Genomic DNA, 20,395 nt, shown 5'->3' with positions numbered 1-20,395 from the left:
GGCCCTTTTAACTCCAGTCAAATCAGGTGCGTCCACACCGATTTGTTTTTTAAAGGGCTGTTCTTATACATAAATCCAAACCAATGTGCCGACAGACAGTCATGTGACGGTCCTGCTAACACTATCCTTCTATGACCTTGAAGGGTGGAGAGACACCGTCTGCTGCTTTGAGTAATGAATGCCCCACTGGCTGTTCGTTATTTTAAATCACATCTCAAACTGGCACAAAGACGCCAGCCGGCTGGTCATATTTAACCTTTACATCACTGAGGTATTCTTCAATTTGCTGCATCATGCCACAGCCTGCCACAAAAAGAAAAAACATACTGTACGGTTCAGTCTGGCCAGACAAGCAGTACGCTGACCTACTCCACAATCTAGTGCACTGTATCATCAGCAATGACATATCCAACTGAACCGAGGGCTTTATATTCAAATGTTCTCTCCAGACTATGAGTCAGCTAACTGTTTCCAATTTCTGCCACCAAGGTTTGACATAAAAATGATTAAAATCAGGGTGAGCATTTTCTCAACATGAACGCGAGCTCAGCTGGGGGGTTTTTTTTATCCACCTTGTTTTCTGTAGATATTTGTGTGCTGCACACACAGGTCAGTGGAAAAGAAGAAGAAAGCTGCAGGTTAGCCTTTTACTTCATTAACTCCAAAAGTGGGTTGAAAGCTCTCTTAAAGTGAATGCAGTGAAGGCCAGATGAACAGAGGTAAACAGCGAGAGATGATCAAAGCCAGTGCGAGTAAAGGACAGACAGTGGAAAATGAGAATGACAGTTAGAGAGTAAGACAGATAGAGAGTGTTTAAGAGTCCTTGACAATTGTGTCTGGGCCTTGTGCCTACTCTTGTCAGGCAGTGATTTAACTGGGCCATGACTACACCCCCACACTGAGGCAAGCAGAAAACCTTTTGACATCTCCCCCCTCTAGGGCCAATCTGCTGAACCTTTAAAAAAATACACTAAAATTAAGCAGTGCTGCTTCTATACTGTGTGCAGGAAGTTCAGTTTACCTGTTGGCAGCGTCACTGCACTTTTAACTTAATATGCTCAGATTTCGAGTATATTGTAAAAAACTTGATTAGTGTTTTGTATTTCCTGTGGCTGAGGTGACATTGATTCTGCAGAGGAGTACTAGGAGAGGAGAGTGTCGGCATGTTAAATATTTATGCACACAAATAACTCTTTCCAGAAAGGTTCCCACAAGTATTGAAAAACATGACTGCAATAATTCTCTGAAATCTTGGACTGAGGATGACTGTGGTCTATTGCAGAAGGAGAGCGTGGTGAAAGCACAGTCACAGCTCAAGAAGGACAGTACGTGAAAAAAAACAGAAAGGCAAGAGACAAAAGCAGCAACTGAAATTCACTGCAGTAATGAGTGGATTATGACAGCTACGAGGGCTTGTCTCACCTGGTTCTCCTCATGAGTGACTCTCATTTGCTCTTTGAGGATTGACGTACGAGCCGCCTCTTCTTTCCTCATTATCCTCTCCTTCTTCAGTTCAGGACTCCAGAAACTCTTGATGCTGTTGGTGGAAGATCCCAACTTACTGTCCTTCAGGTCAAGCTCCCGTCGCAGCATCTCATTCTCCCTCTGCATCTCCCTGAGCTGGGCCTGCATCTCCAGCAGCTCCCCACCACTGCCCCGCACTGCCTGCCTCAGCAGAGCAGAGGGCACCCCCTGGTGGTGGTGGGGGTGCAGCATGGAGAGGGAGCCCAGGTCACTGTAAGACAGAAGGTCAGCATGAGGCAGCCCCACAGAAGCAATATTGGGACTGCTGCCCATGGCTGTGACACGGCCCCCATACATGGCCCGACTGGTGGCGCGACCCAGAGTCATAGTGCCTTTTGGGTAGGTGGCAGTGGAGCCCACGCCCTCGTGGTCACTCAGGTACATGGGCCCCGAAGTAGCATAGGCAGCGTTGAGGGACTGGATGTTCTCCATGGAGAGCGTCTTGCCCCCCGCACCGCCCCCGCTCCCACTGTGTGCCCTTCGATGGCCCAGTCTGGGGGACCTTGGTAGGCGCGGGGACCGTACGGGGCTGCTCTCTACATGGCCTACAGCTCTGGCACTGCCGTACATGTCCTGTGATTCGGCGGTGTAGCCACCAGAGGGGTCCTTAACAGGGGCGAGTTATAATGAGACTGCTCTGACTCTTAGAACTGCACATGGGTGACTTATTTCATGTCTGAAAAGGTGGAGTAGATCAAAGTCAGATCTGAGGAAACAGGAGAGAAGCTTCTGTTAGATAAATAACCACTATTTGTACGTGTCACATGAAAGGCACAGCGAGACAAAGCATTTACTATTACAAAAAAAACCCAAAAAAAACACTGCATTCAGAAAAGAATACCAAAACAGACCTGGCCTGCAAAATACTACTATGGATTGAAAAATAACTAGTTTTATCATTTATTAGTTTTATTAGCAGCAAATTGACACAATTTATGTGACTTACAGTAATCTCCCAGCATCCCACTGGATTCATACACTGTCCAGCAGTGATGTACAGTAAATCCCATTAATGATCCCAAATAAACAACGGACTAATTCACAGGAATAATATATCACATGCCCATTCACTGATGCTTGCTTATTGTGCAGTAGAGTGAACAATGATATCCATGGAAAATTTACTGAGATACTAAAGAAAAATCTTTTAAAACATCTAGTCATTTTTTAAGGTTTTTCACATTCTAATGATATTGCTTTAATCAAAACTAATAGGGGCTATTAGTTGTATTGTTTTATTATATTAAGATATAATGATAAAGTACAGACCCAATTAGCAGTGTTGATTCCTAATTAGCTCCTCGTGCGAGGAGAAAAATGTGTTGTTCGGAAAGTGGTTTTAATGAGCAGTTAGCCAATAACATGTCCCACATACACAGAAGCATGACCGAGCATGCTTGTAACAGTATGAAGAGCATCACAGCACATGAACACAGAGTATCACAGTGCATCCAACAGTGCAGTCAATGCAATATCTAAAGAAATAAATGTGATTTATGTGTGTACAAAAAGACAGCTAACAGATTCCATGGCAAACAGAACAGAGTAAAGCCCTGCAGTATTTTATTGTCTCATAAACGGATAATTTAATTCACACAGTAATATTCACAATAAGACTGTAAAGAGTTTGGGATTGAACGTGTCTTTGGGATCAGCACAATGCTGCAGCCGTTATCTCTTAACTGCATGTTGTTATGTGCAAACAGTAAAGTGTGGATGGTTGTCTGATTCTCTGCGTTTTCCTGTGTTAGACTGGTGAACTGTCCATCCAGTGTGTACGCCGCCTCTTTGCCCAGTGTCATCTGGCATAGACTCCAGACTGCAATGAAGAAAATAAATGGATATTTTTGACTGGGTTTCATTTTTTGAACATGTGAAGGGATTAGTATTAACTATAACAGTAATGCCATAGTATGGGGCCTAGTTTGTTTTTTGTTTTGTTTTTTCAGAAATTAAAAGACTGCAAAGCAAAGCAGACATTACTGGCTAAATGGGAGAAAATGATGTGGGAGAGTTAATTTTTAATGGGTGTAATAATGGATGTGTCAGTTTGTGCCATCTTTAGTTTAAATATATCACAAGATGTATTACGCTTATAATTTATTTAAACCTGATGTCCTTATTACACCGTAGCTGATATTTGGGGTCAAATACCTTATATAACCCTGTATAACCCTGTATAACCCTGTATAAGACAAAGGTTAACTGAGCTTATAGGCATTCAGTGTAAGTTAAAAAGAACCAGACTCTTCCATCAAAGTGTCTCCTTTGGTGACACTTGTTACGCAGATCCAGTTGCCATGGTGACTATGCCAGGGCTAACAAAGATAAAGCACCTCAGTCGTCTGACGTAATGTTTCAAAAAGGTCTGATTAAAAAAAATTTTTTTTAAATGTTTAATTGTATATGCAGCACAAAATTTACTTAAGGGTATATTCTGCAAATAATTCCTTTTTTATTATCATGTACATTCTTGTATTTTACTTTGAAGGGCAGTTAAAATGACAATTAATGGCACGGTAGAGCATATCGACAGGTTGGGCAGTGTGTGAAATTCAATGCGATTTTTGATGATGGGGACCCTCAGCTGCTTTCACCGAAGCTTCATCTGTAAATCAGCGCCTGCCCAGCAGCGATCACTGCAGCCAGGCTGAGGAAGTGGAACGAGACAGTGTCTTCTCTGCTAGCTGTATTAAGTAACAGGTGTCTGGAAACAGAACGGGGCTGGACAGATATATGCATATATTTAAAAAGGGCAAAAGAATATCAAATGGAATCTGTCTAAAGGCTCGGACAGAGCATGCCTTCAGATATTTCATCTATATCCTTTAGCTGCAAAAAAACCCTCTTTTTTAACTTTACATGCTCAAAGGGACACGAGCAAATTAAATGCAAATTTCAAATATGCTGACATGTGCAACAACAAAGCCTGCTGCTGTTATCTTCAGCGGTCAGCTTGCTACAGCAGCTCTGTGAAGTCTAGTTGGTAAATTTATGGGGAAAAACCCCCAACATATCCAGCAAAAGACTGCAGAGAAGCATCTTTTAACAAATTAGCACTGTCCTGCTAATGAGCCTCATAATCATTATTTTTTTGCTGATAGATGACACTGCTCAGAGTTGAGGCATTAATGTGTCAGAAAATATCCAGTGAATCAGAGTTTGTTAGGATATATAAATGTGAGTCTCTACAGAATTAGGATTATTGTTTTAGTTTGACTTGTGTCAAAAATGATGAGCCAACGATTCAGGCAGTGACTCCAGCATGTTTCTCACTCTGTAAGTTGACCTAAAATATGTCTTCTTGTCCAATGCTGAAGCTTTTTAGGCTATCCAACTTCCATTCCGAGTTAGGCATATAAACTCTGAAATTACAGGAAAACCACACATGCAGAACAATGCTGGGAAATGTTTAAAAAAAAACAACAACATACAAACACAGGTTTTGAAAGCACAATAGACTGCCACCGCTTAAGTGAACACACCAAAAGTGTGTCTTTCTCTGTCCTAACAGAAATCAGCTGCTAGTGATAAGGCTTTTACATTGCACAGTATTCCCTGTCCACCATATGGCACATTCCAAGCACATCATTGTGCCACAGTCATGTGTTTCTCTACTTGCACTTGCAGTGGTGGAATAGTTGGATGGAAATCTGTAAATTGTGGTTTGGTCATAGGACTTGCAGTGTAAGATTGCAGATAGTGAAAAAATTTACACTAAATCATCCATTTAGTCCATTTAGTCATTGTTGTTTGTTTCATTGTAGAAGCTGGACTCAAGTGACAAATATCTGTGACAAATACCATAACGTGCTATGTTCTACCTTATATACTGTGTTATAAAAGACTGTGGGGGCTCGTTTATTGTTGTTATAACCCTTTTCTAAAGGAAAATTGAATCACCTGCATCCGAAGCACACTGCTGAGAAAGCCAGAATGACAAAACTGTCAAAAAATGGAAAAAGGAGAGTATCTATTTTTGCAGAAACAGTGATAATATAGAAGAACCTCAAGAGATGCCAGCTGATGACAAGCCCAACTGCAATCATCTACCTTATATGGATAACAAAAGGTTCCATGACAAATCAGAAGGGAAATCAGAGCTTACTTCCATTATGACACCAAACTTGTTTACAGACTTTATTATCCAGGCTTTCTGCTGTGAGCTTATTATTGCGATCGTAAATATCAAACACGCGTGGTTTTGGAGGGTTTGAAACATAGATTATGCCGCTGAGGTGACAAACCTAAGAGCAAATTACAGTATAACACGATCAGAGAGAAATGGTGCGGAAACAGCAGAGAGGGTACAGATGTCCCGAAACAAAGATTTCACCACAGGGGATGCTTTGGCTACCTCTGGGGTCAGGGGGAGTGTTTCCTATCAGGCAATCGTGACATTTTATGAAAGGCTGCACGGGGGTATTTTGTTCTTACCCTGATAAAACTGATGAAACGACCAGCCTACTAAACTATATGGAGCGGCTGTGGTAATGTGAGGTCAGAGCGCATGCCAATGGCGGACAAAGAAGGACATTTTCTATAAATAGACTGTCATATGGGCCGATAATAGTTAGTAATTCATGTGAAGGCGGCCAAGCACGCCAACCGGTTCCTTACGAGAGCAAGTGCAACACATGCAGCCTCCTCATCATGTATTCTACTACAGAGCCTCCCACGGACTTCAACGCTTGGATGATTAGATGAGAAAATGTAGATGTCCACTTATCCACCAAATTCCAGTATTTAAGGATGGTCCAGCTTATGCTTCAGGCTCCTAATGGAAGATGTCACGGGCGGGGGGAGGGAAATGTCAAACACCCCGATATCACGGTAACCTTCATTAAGTCATAAACGACTATTTGGAGCTGAGGTGTTTCTCCTTATGTCGCCTTATTGACACTGGGTGATAGGGGCTACATTTAATGCAGCACAGTAATACAGGAAGGCACGACCGAGCAATTGACAGCTCACTGGGCCTACATTTTCGATAGCTCCAGCGTGGTGTGCATCTGAATACACCAATGAAATATTAGTCTAACCCGCCGTGGAGAAAGCGATTGAAACCTTTATTTTGAAAGACTTCGCTGCTCTATCGCGTCAACGCGGCTTAAAAATGCAAATTCTTACGTATCAAGTGAGCTATGCAATCAGCCACCACGGAATTAGGAGGATTTCTTTCTTCTTCTTTTTTTTAAACGCACACAGCCTGTGCCTTTTCCCCCGGCAAGTCGTTCATGAAACCCTCAAGAAGGCAGGGAAAAAAAAACCTTCGCGCATGTCAGGCGTTCATTCTTCTGTAATGAAAATCACAGATCTGATGTGAGGTAAAATAAACGCACGGGCTTTACCTTTATCGATGTTAATTCCTCTTCTTCGCCGCTCTAGACGGCATCTTGTCGCCTCCATTCACCCGAGCAGCCTCTCTCAGCATCCTGCGCTGTCATTGGGCAGCGGGCACGCTCTCTCTCCTCCTCTACACGCCAGGGAGCAGCATCACCACTACTGCAAGTGGCAGCTGGCGGGAGGGGATGGGCGAGAGGGATGCGGAGAGCGGCCTGCGCTGAATCTCACATCTTGGTGCTGAATGGGAATCACTGACCATTCCCACCCACATTAGTAGAAGATATTTGGATCTTGTTTTATTTTATTTTCTTTGCACGTCTCTCTGTGCCAATAATAGCGCATCAAACCTGCGTGCACAGGGCCCTGGAAGCACTTTGATGCTTCCAGGTGCCCAAGTGTCCTTGTGTAAGATATCGAACCCCAGATTGCTCTCCGATGCGTTCATCAGAGTATGAATGTGTGTGTCTGTTAGATAGACAGCACTTAAGTGTAGAAAAATCGTGCTTGTATGAGTGGGTAAATGAAGCATGTTGTGTAAAGCGCTTGGAGCGCTCAAGTGGAGTAGAAAAGTGCGATATAAGAAACAGTCCATTTATAAAGATATGTTAAGTAGCCCAAAAAGGCTGGATTGGTTATAATGTAAGTACAATAACACAGAGTCATAAAGATACTTGAATCAGGTCACAGTTTGTTTACCAAAGCAAACAAATATATCGTGCTTTAAAAAACACAAAAAACCCCACTGGAAATCTTTTTTTTTTTTTTTTGGTAGTCACTCACTTTTTGGCACACCACGGGCAGTCCAGCTTTACATGCTTTACAACACCCCAAATACAAGTGTGGTGGTTAGTTATCAGCTCCTGCACTTAGTCTGCTGCTTTAAGTAGTAAAATTGTGTATTTAATATTAGATACAAGGACAAATTACAATCAAATTATTATGTGATTGTATTGAACTGATTATATATGATTATATTGCACTGACCTTTGTTTAAGTACAAATCAGTTTGGATCATTGACAAAATATACCTGAATACTTTTTTTATTCAACAAGTAGTAGAAAGTAACTCAGTACATTTACTAAAGTATTTTAAGGTTACTTATGTATAGCAGGACTCAAATTTGTTTTTTTAATCACCTGTTTCTATCATTAGGGCTTAGTCTGTGTGACAGCCTCAGCTCTTTACAGCAAAGCCCGTATGTTTCTGTGACCTATCTGTAGAATGATAGGTCACAGAATCAGGACCACTCTTGCACATCTGATCTAGTTCATTCTTTCTCATCAAGCAGAAGAAACAATCTGCTTGCATGAAAGTGGATCAAGTGCATTTTATTACATATTAATGTCTGTTAGAGTGATTAAAGCCAGTCCAGGTTTGGTTTACATAAGCTACGGGCCTTAATCAGAAAATCCATAATAAAAAGTTGTAAATCAGTCCGATGAAAGGAAACAAACCAGAAAACATGCAGACCATCCTTGAAAACATGGTAAAGCTTAGCAATTAGCTTAGCAATTAGCTTAGCCTTGCATGAAGCTCAGAAACAACAGGAAACCGCTACCGTTGCTGTATGTATAAGACATAAAAATCTACTGCATTGATCAGCAACTCAAGGCCTCATTAATTAACTTGAAATTGGTCTTGTTTAATGTAGTGAAAGCTTTAAGCTTTAGGCAGTTTCTGCCTCTGTATTCAGTCAGAGGCAGAAACTGTTTCATCTGATGCACTGGTAATCTTACAGCAACAACAAAACTTCATGCAGTAACATTTTACCATACAGACAAGAGAGTGATATTAATCTTCTCTAACTCTCCACAAACACAATAGGAATGCCCCCACAACCAAAAAACATCCTCTTTAAAATATGAAAGCAGCCCTGAACTAGGACAGATAATCTTTGTTTTTAAATCAAACCACTGGAAGAATCACAGAGCCAGAAAAGCACTGACACATTGTGTGCTCTTTTATAAAACAGTATTCAGCCTGCCAGCATTATAAATCAAATTTGCCTGAGGGTAACCACGAATCTGTTGAGCTGCTCTGACAGAGGAACCTACGCTGCAGCGGAAATCAATCTAAACCCATGACATCATGCACTGTGATTTTACCATGAGGTGAGTGCGTCCTTCACATGTGTTTGAACACACAGCCCCGAGGGCTTTTCCAATTCCGAACAATTTCCCCCTGGCTCCTGTCTTCCTCCTGTTCTCACCAGCCTTCAGGCCTCCTGGAATTACAGGGACTTTCTCCAATTTTACATTGTAAACACTGACGCTAAGTGTGCTTGACAGGGCCCAAAGGAGAAGCATCAGCATTTCTGTGTCCTGAACACACAAACACGCCAGCTCACATGGTCTCTCTGTTTCTGAAGCTCTTTATTTCATGCGCACACGCCAGTATCCAGAAACAATAATGAGGGGGAAAGAGGAAGCAGTAAAACACCCTTTGGGCATGTTGACTGAATAATCTCTTCTTCTATCTTCCTCTGATGTTTCCATTATCATATCTCATAACCAGCAGGACCTCTTTTTTGTTGTGAGTGCTAGCCATAAGGTTTACTTGCCTCATGTGTGACATCAGTGCCACGGTCAGTTTGCTCAGTATTTAAGTGTTTTAGACTTTCAAGTTTTGTTTTTGTAAATATCTGATGTGATTGTTGGCTTACTTAGAATTTAGGCTGTTTCATGTATTTCCCCACTTTAGTGTATTTAGTGCTGTTCTCGGTCCTTTAGAGTTTAATTCCTCCTTCAGTGTGCCATCCTCTCTTGTCAAGTCTCCTGTATTAAGTTTATTCCTTTGTCTGTTTTCCAAGTTGACTCACTTCCGGCTTTATTTTGATAGTCCATTGTTCCTTGTGCTTTGCTTTTAGTTTTTCTTCCCTTCTCCCATCTTCTGTGATTTAGTTCAGGTGTTGCCTCGTTCTCTCCATCTGTTTCCACTTCGCTGATTGCCCTTCTCCCTGTCTGTGTGTATGCAGTGCCATGTGTCCTATTAGTCTTTGTTAGAGTGTCTGCTCTCCTGGCAGTTCCCATTCCCTGTGTGTGTTTTCTTGTAGTTCATCATTTCCAGTGTTTCCCTTATTTTTTCTTGTTAACACTCTATTAAATCATTTGCTTTATCATCACCTCTGCCTGCCCGAGAGCCTGCATTCAGGCCATCCTCACAACACTGAACGCAGTTTGTAACATCCACAGACCCATGACAATCAGAGGCAATCTCTCTTCTTAACTTTTGAATTCAATTAGGTGAGTTTAAGGCCACGATCCCAAAGAATTTGCATGCACAGGTACTGGTACACACTCCTACATATCTTAAGTATCTCACACTACCCAAAATATAACCAGCACTGCATCAAAAACACTAATGCCAAGTGCCACAAATCTAACCCCAAAAGCTCCATCACTCCATCACAATGTGGAAAGTTCACAAGAAACCACTAAGTTGTCAAATAATAACAACAACTGTATTAAAAATTATTCTGAAATGTGTTACGGATTGTAAATCTGTAACAAAGAGAAATCTTATTTTAAAAACATGAGAAAGGAATAAAATAAAACAAAATGCCAATAGTGAACCACTGAAAAAGAAAACCGCCTGTATGAGACACACACACAGGAAACGCACATGCTGCAAGGGTAATGAAATGAAGGTGAAACAAATAAGGGAAGAGTAGGTAGTCACACAGACAGGAAACCCTCATGGGCAAGAAGGGAAGTTTCTTAAATGAAAAGAGAGCTAAAAATAAAATAGGAAGCAGTAATAAAAATGTGAGGAAACAAAACATTCATTAATGCATATGATATATTGATGTGTAAGCTTTGTGCGGGGGGGGTTGTTTATTTTATCTAGCATTATGTTTTTAGAGGCAGTGGGGTTTTATGTGGCTTGTTCTGATAACTCTGTATCCAAACAATGGAAACAGTGAGACAACTGAATCAAAACTTAAATCTTGGTTTTATTAAAATTGGTTTATCTCACGCTACAAAAAACCCCAGACCCCGAGAGCCAAGTGCTCACGAACATTATAAAGTTTGTGTGAGCAGTTTCATTATTACCCAGAAGCACACCCAGAAAGGGGCCAGTGTTCAGCTGAAATGAACAATCAACTGATTAGTTGTTCAAAACATTGCTGTTGATATTGTGAGTTCTCTTAACTGCTTACGTTTTTTAAAATAAACAATCCTAAATGAAAACTAAAAACAACCCTTTAATGAAACTTTGTGCTGATGCTCAGACAAAACAATGCATTCAAATATGATGGATTTCAGGGAATATTGGTGGGAATTTGTTCCCTCTTCTTTATCCTTACTTTGCTGGAGAAACCTGGAGTTTCGCTGAACGCTGATGGGTCGGTGAAACACGGCTGTCAGTCAGAGTAGCACTATGACATAAAAAAATATCAGAAATGTCCTTTTTGAAAAGTTTTTAAAATCAGTATTTGCACTGATAGGCATATAAATAATTGTACAAAATGTCACCATAATAAAACCGAGTCTTAACAATTTCTTAAAAAATTTCAAAATCGAATCGTTGGAATTCTTTTTTTTGACATATGCTATTCAAGCAATATGTTTTTTCTCATATTTAGTTTTTCTTGATAGAGTCATATTGTCTTACATCAAGGCATCCAGCACCGTGACAATAATAATTTGAGTTTACTTTTTAGTCATCAATTTCCGTTCTTAAATTAAAATTAATAAAACTTAGCCAATCAATGGCGAAACAAAGTCATCAGTCCATAAAGGCGCACAGAGAGGGGTTGTTTCATTATTTAAAGGACTGCGAGCGGGTAGGTTGAGACTGTGACGGGTGAGGGAGGAAACCCTGTTTATTTAATTTCAATAGCCTGATTAATGTTGCCATATTTAGGGCTGATAGGGTTATGGATCTGTTTTTTGATGGTTTCAAACACATCAAAGTCCTGTTAAGCATCTCCTCAGTCTGTAAAAGTCGCTTTTAGTTTTTCTGTACACTTTTCATCGTACACTTGTCTGGTTTGTTATGTGTTTAAAAGATTTAGAAACAGGGAGTGCTGCACTCGCAGGAGATTTCTCAGAAATGAGTAGCACGGTGAATCAGTTTAAATTTAAAGCCTCAATTCCTGTAATCTTTGAGCCCACTGAGTGATCGTAACGGTGACTAAATTGTAGAATGAGTGGCCCTCACTTCTGGTCACCCTCTGCTTCTACCTCCATCACTTGAGGATGAGTCATAAACTGCTTCTCTCAGGTCATGGCTGATGTTAATAACTGCTTAATCCTTGGAGCCAAAGTCTGTCGTCATGGCTTTCAGGAAATGAATGAATGTGAGCGTACCAATTATAGTTTAATCATTTATCACATATGCCCTTAATATGAGGACATCCAGGTTAAGTGACCTACAGTATAACTGGGTTCAGCAATAACAGGCAATTAATCAGCCTGATGTATACAGTCGTTCATCTGTTCTGCACTGAGAGACTGGATAGAGCTGGCTCAAAAAGCCTCAAAGACCACCTCTGTGAGAGAAGAAATATGTCCATAAGTTACTATAGAGCCCAGCAGTGTCATTTATGATGTTATGATGTTAAATGTGTCCCATTAGAACTCCTTAAAGTTACAAAAAGGCTGGACACCCGTGATGTAGAGCTGGCTGCTGGACTTGGCAATAAATCTTTGTTAGGAAAAAGATTTAGGAGTTAAAGCTTTGCGGTGCTCTCACTGATGGGTGATATCAGCTAACAGTGATTCTTTTAGTCTCGTTTTAACCTTTGTGGCCCTATGGCTCCATCATCTGTATCAAAGAGTATATCTTCTGTGAAGTCCACTCTATGCTTCCTTCGAAGTATCAAAGACTTCGGTAAGGTCCTCGGTAATGCTAATTAACAGGACCAATAGATCCCTCACTGCTGAGACTTCCGTTTTGTTTCTAGCTGGACTTCACATTTATAAAAGAAGAATATCTTTTGTATCCCAGAAAACATGTCTCTTCTTTAACATGCTGCCCATATCTTAAACTTTGGAGGAAATGTGATGGTGTGTGTGTTTTGTAATCAAAAGATCTTTCATTGTTGCATTTGCAGGTCAGCACAGAAACTGACCTCATTAAACAAATCATTGACCTTTTTGCCTGTAAAGTCGGGTGCAAATTCAGTTTAATCCTTTCACATCCCAGTGTAGTCTTTGACTATGCAGTCCAGCACAGTTATAATTGACTACCTCTGAGTCAGGATTAGCATCAAGGGCGTAGCACTGAAGGATGAGTTTAAGGTTTCATCCTGTTTTGCATTTAGAGGGTTCCAGTTGGTTATATTATTATTTTTAAGCTATTCTCTTGCTTTTCTATTCAGAAATAACCCCTGAAGTGTGATGATTAAACACTTCGAATGCACGAATACATTATTTCTATCTGCCTCTCCAAACTCTAAGTTATAAAGTATACTGCTCAAAAAAATAAAGTTAACACTTGATTATCAACAAAGTCGGTTAGACTTCAGGGATATCAATCTGTTCAGCCGGGCAGCAGAAGCTGATGTGAATCAATTTTCTCCTTCTGGCCAAACTGTCAGAAAGAGAAGGTGCCATGAGGGCTCGCTGTCCTTTACTGGGACCTGTGCTCACAGCCAGGCAAGGTAAAGCTCAATTGGTATTCATCCAAGAGCATTAGAGCTGGCAGGTGCACCACTGGTGTCCCGTTCTCTTCACACATGATGTTGCAGGCAGCATAACATTTGCCACGTCATGTCCACACTCTGTAACGCCTGTCACACATGCTCAGTGTGAACCTGCTCTCATCTGAACAAGGCGCCAATGGCAGACCTGTCAGTTCTGGTGTACTCTGGCGTATGCCAGTCGAGCTGCGTGATGCTGGGCTGTGAGCACAGGTCTCACTAAAGGGTATCACGATTTTTTTTCAGTGCTTATGTGGAACGTTCAATTCAATTCAATTTTATTTATATAGCGCCAAATCACTACAGCAGTCGTCTCAAGGCTGTAACTTTCTTACAGTTTGGTAAGTAACGTACACACGAACAGTCCATTGGAGTTCATTCTCCTGTTCCTCCTTGCTCCTTCTACAGCCCTGCACTTAAAATGAATATTTTAACAACATCATAAAGAGCTTATCCACAAGTGCACATTTTATTTATTTTTACTATGTGCATCTTACATTAAAAATAAAATGACATTGACTCCAATTCTCTATCACACCAGTTGAGGGCAGTCAAGATTAGGAAATGTGGGTGTTGATTTCTTACTGTGTGGTATGGCGAGCTGTTCAGTGGGTGGTGTTTTATAGTAAGGTGATGGGCAATTCAGCACATTGTAGAGTAGTACACTATTGTACTGCACCGCCATCAATTCAAGCACAATTCAGCAACTTGAATGCACTGCAACTTCAAAGCCTATTTGGAGGACCAGTAAGTCAAACAGTGTTGCAGGTGAGGACACATTATACGTGTACGCAGAATTGAAATAAACAGTGAATTATTATTACATGGATGACAAAAAGCCAGGACACACAGATCAACCTGGTTTCTCAGGTTTCAGGTAAATATCTGGCACAATGTGCATATGAAACACAGACCATCCTTTTCATAGTTTTCTTAACAAATTTTAAATCCAGCAGTATTTCCAAGAATATTTGTTATTAAAAGGTACATTCTTCAATCTCAATGAGAATATCATGAATAAAAATCAGGATCTTCATCATGTTGCATCCTTCAAACCACGCAGATGACACGTGACACAAGGCACACGTTAGCGACGATAGGAACTGTAATCGGTTTGTTCTGACATGCACACATGTGCAGACTCAGTCACGAATACTCACACACTCACACCTCCATCTCTCCCTATGCATTGGCAAACGCTCCACTTCACGCTGATCCTTCCCCTCTACCACCCACACCGGGATAAGTCATCCCTGCCTCAGCATGTAAAGCCTAGTCTCATCTGAACAGTATCATTGCCTTCGAGGGTCTTATTCTTGATCTTTTCCTCTCCTGGCTGGCAGCAAACCTACCGCACAACTTGCCTACAACTATGAGTCTATATCGGTGTCTCACATGCACATACTCACACAGAGACCCCAGACAGAAATCACAATATACTCCTTTTCTTTTTATTCTTTTCTCCATTTGGAAATTGCAGGGTCAATATTTTCATTAATCACATTACTTGACATGATGCACCAAAATTTTTACTCTGCTTACAGGAATACACTGAATAAAACACAAGGTTTCACAATGGATACACGACTGACATTTTGCCCATTGCACTTACAACAGTGAATGACATTTTTCCAAATTTTTAGTTTCCTTTTTTTCCCGTTGCTTCCCTTCGTCACCTCGCGGATCACACCCACCAAACTAAAGACCTCCTGATAGTCTGACAAAGGCATTCTGCTCTGCAATTGCCACGGAGGTTTTTTTTTTCTCCTCGTTTAACAAATACAATATGTATAGAAACTCCACAGAGACTGGATATGTTTCTGAATACAAGGTTTGTTCCACTGTTGTAAACAGTCAATACAAGTCAGCCACATACACTATGCTTATGCAGTAATAATGATCATCGTCATCATTAGTTTTATCGTCATCATCCTCATTATTGTGATAATAAATATTCTTTTTATACACAAAAGTTGGCAGCAAATACGGCATGGGGATGCACATGACAGCCGTACTCGAAACTCAAAAGCTGTACAGAAGAATGACTTTATATTTACAGTAAGAATGTGAGAACGTGCCCGTCTGCCCTTCTGTTAATAATGTTCTGTTTAGTATCATGCGCCTCGCCGTCGCTCCTCACCGTGTTTTTATGCAAGTATTAACGTTGTTCAGAGAGAGGCACTGTCACGCAACCTCGATATTCCTGTGTTTCATCAAGCATCGAGTGCTGCCAGTCAGGCTTGTGCTTTCAAAATGACATGCCCTGATTTGTGAATGACTGGCTGAACATTTTACTCATTGTTATTCTCTACGTTGGCCTATGAACGTCAAGGTTTGTTAGGCAAACCTCGGGGAAGTCATGCCTTACCTTTTTTTTCCTTTTTTCCTTTTTTAAATTCAGGTACAACTTCCAAGAATATAGTTTCTAATCATGCACCTTTCCAATGGCTTGGCTGCTGAGTGGGTTAATCAACAATGAAATATCTGATAGAAGCATTCCATTCATCCTTACAGGTTATACTGACACCCAATATGTACATTGACACATATTAATGAGGAGTGCTGACCATCTGTATCACAGGTTTTATAGCAGCACAGACAGTCACTGCAAGCCAAACACTGAGGAGCCCAGGTCAGCCAAAACGCACAAAAACTGAATGAGGGCTTACGAACAGCCAGACAAAGCCAAGCAAACCCATGCTTCAAAGCAACATGATGGTGGACATTCATAAAACCGACAGTCTAACACAGTTTACCCTTTGGCAACAAGTCCCCCATGCGGGGAGTGAGGGGTCAAAACATGCCACAGAAAACAAAAACAAAAAAACAAACAAGAACTCTAGTTCAATATTCAAATTCATACAGACAAGTTGCTAAGTAAAAACGTTTTCAGTACTTTTTTTTTCTGCTTTCGTAGTTCATAATTCTCTTGTTTTCTTGTGAGTACAGTGATGATAATAAACTGTTTTAGGCTGAATCACTTCCAGGTTCAAAATGAGTCATTGCATAGAACATTTGAATTGATAATTGCTTTCGTCCTCTCCTGTATCTGTCTGTGAGTGTAGGTGTGTGTTTGTGTGTGTGTCCGCATGTGTGTACGTGTGTGTCTTTGTACAAATAGAGGCAGTGGCCCCAGCTTGTTAGTGAGATCATCTCGTTGGTTTATTGGTAACCTCATCAATCAGCAGGAGGTTAACAGGTCTATTTGGAGAGAACTCAATTAGCCTTGGCTCTGAAGTGTAACAGGGATGCAAAGTGTGTAACGTGTGCAGTATGTGTGTGCGTGTGTTTGCAGGAAATTGGTAGAGAGAGAGAAAGAGAAAGTGAGAGAAAGACAGAAAGAGAAAGTGAGAGTGTGTTCGTACCTGTCTGCATGCTCTTATGCGTCTGCATATACCATGCATGTTTGTACACGGTACTGTGATTGTAAACCCTCTGACAAATTGTATTACGGCTAGTTATTGACAGAAGTGTCTGATAATACCCTTCACTACTATAAACTACATTTATGTGCTATATAGCATTTTCTGCATGCTATTGCTTTTAAAAATGAATAAGCAAATTAGTTTGATGCGAGAAAACAGAGATTCAAATAAATACAAAGTGAAAAATAGATAATATAAATAAAAAGTTTTACCAAAGTAAACCACATAACAAAAAAAGTCACAGAAAAGTGATTCATTAAATACACAAAACAACAAATTTACATAATTATATCTCTTGTTTTGTCTTATGTACATACAGTAGTATACAGTGTAAAAACAAATGCGTGACAATATGAACGTTTTCAAACATATGAGGTATACAAGTAAAAACGTACCGAATAAGGCTCTTCCATTCAGTGAATATATCAGGCAAAAAAAAAGTGAAAAGAAACTAAAAGATGAGCCAAATCAATGAAAAGGATAAAGTCCCAGAATGCTCTGGGGCTGACTACAACGATGGCTTTGTGATGGCTAATAAAGAGCCGTGGCCATTCTTTCATTTGGTCCTCTCATCCGTGTGAATCTCACACATGTGGGCACACCGGTAGTAATTTCCCTTCCCTAAAAACCTACAGCTAATGACTAGCGGCATCTTCGAGGTGGTGAAAAAGTATTGATATGGGCTTTTTTTTCTCTTTTTCAGTTTTTCATTTGTGCGTGCATTCTCATGTCCACGTTTACACAATGCATTCTGTAGACACTGAAACAACAACAAAATAAAAGACAAATAAAAACACATTCAAAGACAGGGTCATTTTCCCTATACTGGAATGTACTGTAGAGATCAGAGAAACCAAGCCTTGAAGAGTTTTAGTGGCGTCATCAGGTTGGTCGTCATTGTCGTGATATGCAGGTTCTGCTCCAGGTATGTGGTGCCTTTTAGGGCTAAGATTGGTCTCTTTGGTACAAGGTAAAACCTATGAAATCTGACTTCTTTTTATTGATTTTCCACCATGTTTTGCATGAAAATACTCTGAAGGCATCAAAGTAGAATCAAGTATCCTTGAAAGACATGAGTGGTGTCACATTAAAACCCCTGTAGAGGGCGCTGTGAGGCTTTCTTCATTGAGCTGCTTCAAAGGAGGGACACGCAAGGATGAGCATGCTGACTTTCCCCTATGATATCCACCTGCCTCAGTTAGTGGGGCTTTTACTGTCACACAGATCCCAGGAGGACTTTTTCTTTTTTTAAAAAAGGATGGGAGGCATGACTTGCTCTTTCCAGTTTGCCTCATCCCCATTATCCACCTGAAATAGAGACAATGGAAATGTTAATGTTGGCAGAAATAAATGAAACCTTAATGCACAACAGATGCTAGTTAAATTAAAACAATACAGTTAAAAGAAAAATACCAAAAATGACGTTAAAAAAACCCATATTTTTGTAAAAAGCAATCACATAGTGACAGAGATTAAAGCTTTCTTTCTTCTGTTCATGTCACGACGCAGCCTGCCCACCACATCCTCCTTCACATGACACTCCAGCCTATCACAGCCCTGCTGGTCCTGGCAGTAATTCACTGAGCCACTGGGTCTGGTTTATCTCTACATTTCCCCTCTGACTCCTCAGAGTGGCAACCAACAGAGATGACCAACACGGTTGCTGACATCAATCCAAACTCGAGAGCAGACAGAATCAAAGCTAAATGATAGATCTTCACTCAAATAAACTTCAACTTTGTCCCTGCGTGAGTTTTAACACAGGCAAAAGAGAAAAAAAAGCGAGCTTTGAAATCTGCTTTATTTGCACTTTTGCAATTCTGCTCCATTGAGCAGAATTTGTTCATTCTACCATGTAATGAATTACAATGAGTCATGAATCTGTGTCCCTACATGTGCTCTTGTCTCTGTGTGTCTTTGCGTGTGTGCAACTAAAGCCACGCCACAGTTAGCTTTCGCTGGCTAATTATAGCCCAGTGTGCTTGGCCCAGATTATCGGAGGTGTGTTTAGTTAGGAGGTAAACTATTCTAGTGCAGACCTCACTTGCTCTTGGTTTCTGCCTATCATCTCTGCTACACAAACTTCAAGTGGACAGTAACAAAACTGTAAAAAAAAAAATGCACATGCAAAGAAAAGTTAATTAAACCAGCAACACAGGCATACATTCACACACAAGAACACAGATGTGCAGCATGTGAAAGTGACTTGCCGTTGGTCTAATGAGGCCTCAGATGTCTTCGCAATCATCATTCTGGGACCATAGTTCTGTATAAGCCTCCACTTACTTTCAGCCCTCTGCTCAGGACTTGTAACACTGTGCTGACGAAGCGATCGCCCTTATTTAATCCACTTCAGTCATGCGCCCATGTCTGGGGAATTGAGTGCTGACAAGGCATCCTTTGATTCCACCTCTGTTTAGCAATTCGGGGTAAAGGAGAGGTACCGCGAATCAGTTCAAATATACAATCAAGACATTTAATGAGTCATCACTTCACTTGAGTCTTCTCATTATGCAGACATGGACTATGCTAATCTATGTAAATATACCCTGATAGAACACTTAATCCATTAATCAAAGTGAGACAGCATTTTATGTTTTCACAGCTTGGAGTGTTGGTGTACCCCAAGAAAACCAAAACACAAACCTAAATGCATAAAAAATACCACCAATGATCAATAGCATAACATCTGCTGCATTTACTACATACAAAATTATCAAATCTTTCAATAAGTTACTATTATGACGTGGTTTTCGACTGCTTAGTGGTGCTTTGTCCCAAAAAAATAAAAAAATAAAAATCAAAGTCGACCTGTTACGATTCCCTTTCAAATGTACACTGTTAAAATGTTGACGCTCACATTAAACATAACAAAATTCAGACAATGAGGCCAGTGTATGTGTAAGTATTTTCTTATTCAGCCTTTTTTCAAGCAGACAATTAATAAATACATTGGAGCGTTAAACCCTTTAAATCTCTTTCAAACTTGTCCTAAAAGTAGAGATACTCACTGATGCATTCAGCATTCCTCCCTGTCCTCTAAAAAGTGAAATGTATTAAAGCAGTTTCATAGGTTTTTCCAGTACAAAGCTACCAATCCAACTTATTTCCACTCTGCAAACCCTGGAAAAAAGCAGCACAGTAGAAAGAAAATGAACATGTTAAATAATAACCACACATATTTCCCTTTTCTAAGCAGTAACTATTCAAAATTTGGAAGTGTTCCATCATTTCTGTTGACAGATGTCAGCCCGTCATCATTTCTCTAACGCAATCCGTGCTTCTAACATAACAGCTTGAAAAACAACAAAAATGTATACATTTTTATAATTTCAACAAGTCTCTTATTAAGAACTACAGTTTCATTACCCTCCTCTCTACAGTTCACCAGAATGAAGTGAACTTCTTCCCAAGGCCGGACAAAGCTGCAAGAATGACAAAAGAGAAGAAGGC

General features: G+C 40.4%; 2 protein-coding genes across 8 annotated transcripts in view; both read right to left on the bottom strand.

Moving 5' to 3' along the window:
- Positions 1–6,963, bottom strand: part of erc2 (ELKS/RAB6-interacting/CAST family member 2) — a 49,443-nt gene extending 42,480 nt beyond the window's left edge. For 2 of the 3 annotated variants that reach the window (XM_082533403.1, XM_082533404.1), the window contains exons 1-2: positions 6,876–6,963; positions 1,423–2,230 (exon numbers count right to left, since the gene is read on the bottom strand). In XM_082533403.1, coding sequence (XP_082389529.1) covers positions 1,423–2,094 — 672 coding nt within the window. In that variant the 5' untranslated portion in view covers positions 2,095–2,230; positions 6,876–6,963. The remainder of the gene's footprint in view (positions 1–1,422; positions 2,231–6,875) is intronic. The other variant, XM_082533405.1, reaches the window with a different exon arrangement.
- Positions 6,964–14,946: 7,983 nt separating this feature from the next.
- bsnb (bassoon (presynaptic cytomatrix protein) b) overlaps positions 14,947–20,395 on the bottom strand; it is a 79,449-nt gene continuing 74,000 nt past the window's right edge. For 3 of the 5 annotated variants that reach the window (XM_082533394.1, XM_082533397.1, XM_082533398.1), the window contains exons 10-13: positions 20,312–20,367; positions 19,954–20,065; positions 19,153–19,354; positions 14,947–18,250 (exon numbers count right to left, since the gene is read on the bottom strand). In XM_082533394.1, coding sequence (XP_082389520.1) covers positions 20,327–20,367 — 41 coding nt within the window. In that variant the 3' untranslated portion in view covers positions 14,947–18,250; positions 19,153–19,354; positions 19,954–20,065; positions 20,312–20,326. Of the gene's footprint in view, positions 18,251–18,981; positions 19,047–19,152; positions 19,355–19,953; positions 20,066–20,311; positions 20,368–20,395 lie in introns of all 5 variants that reach the window. The other 2 variants (XM_082533396.1, XM_082533395.1) reach the window with 2 other exon arrangements.

Source organism: Aulonocara stuartgranti, assembly GCF_965226115.1.
Source record: "Aulonocara stuartgranti genome assembly, chromosome: 5".
NCBI classification, from domain to species: Eukaryota; Metazoa; Chordata; class Actinopteri; order Cichliformes; family Cichlidae; genus Aulonocara; species Aulonocara stuartgranti.
This window is presented reverse-complemented; position numbering and strand designations above follow the sequence as displayed.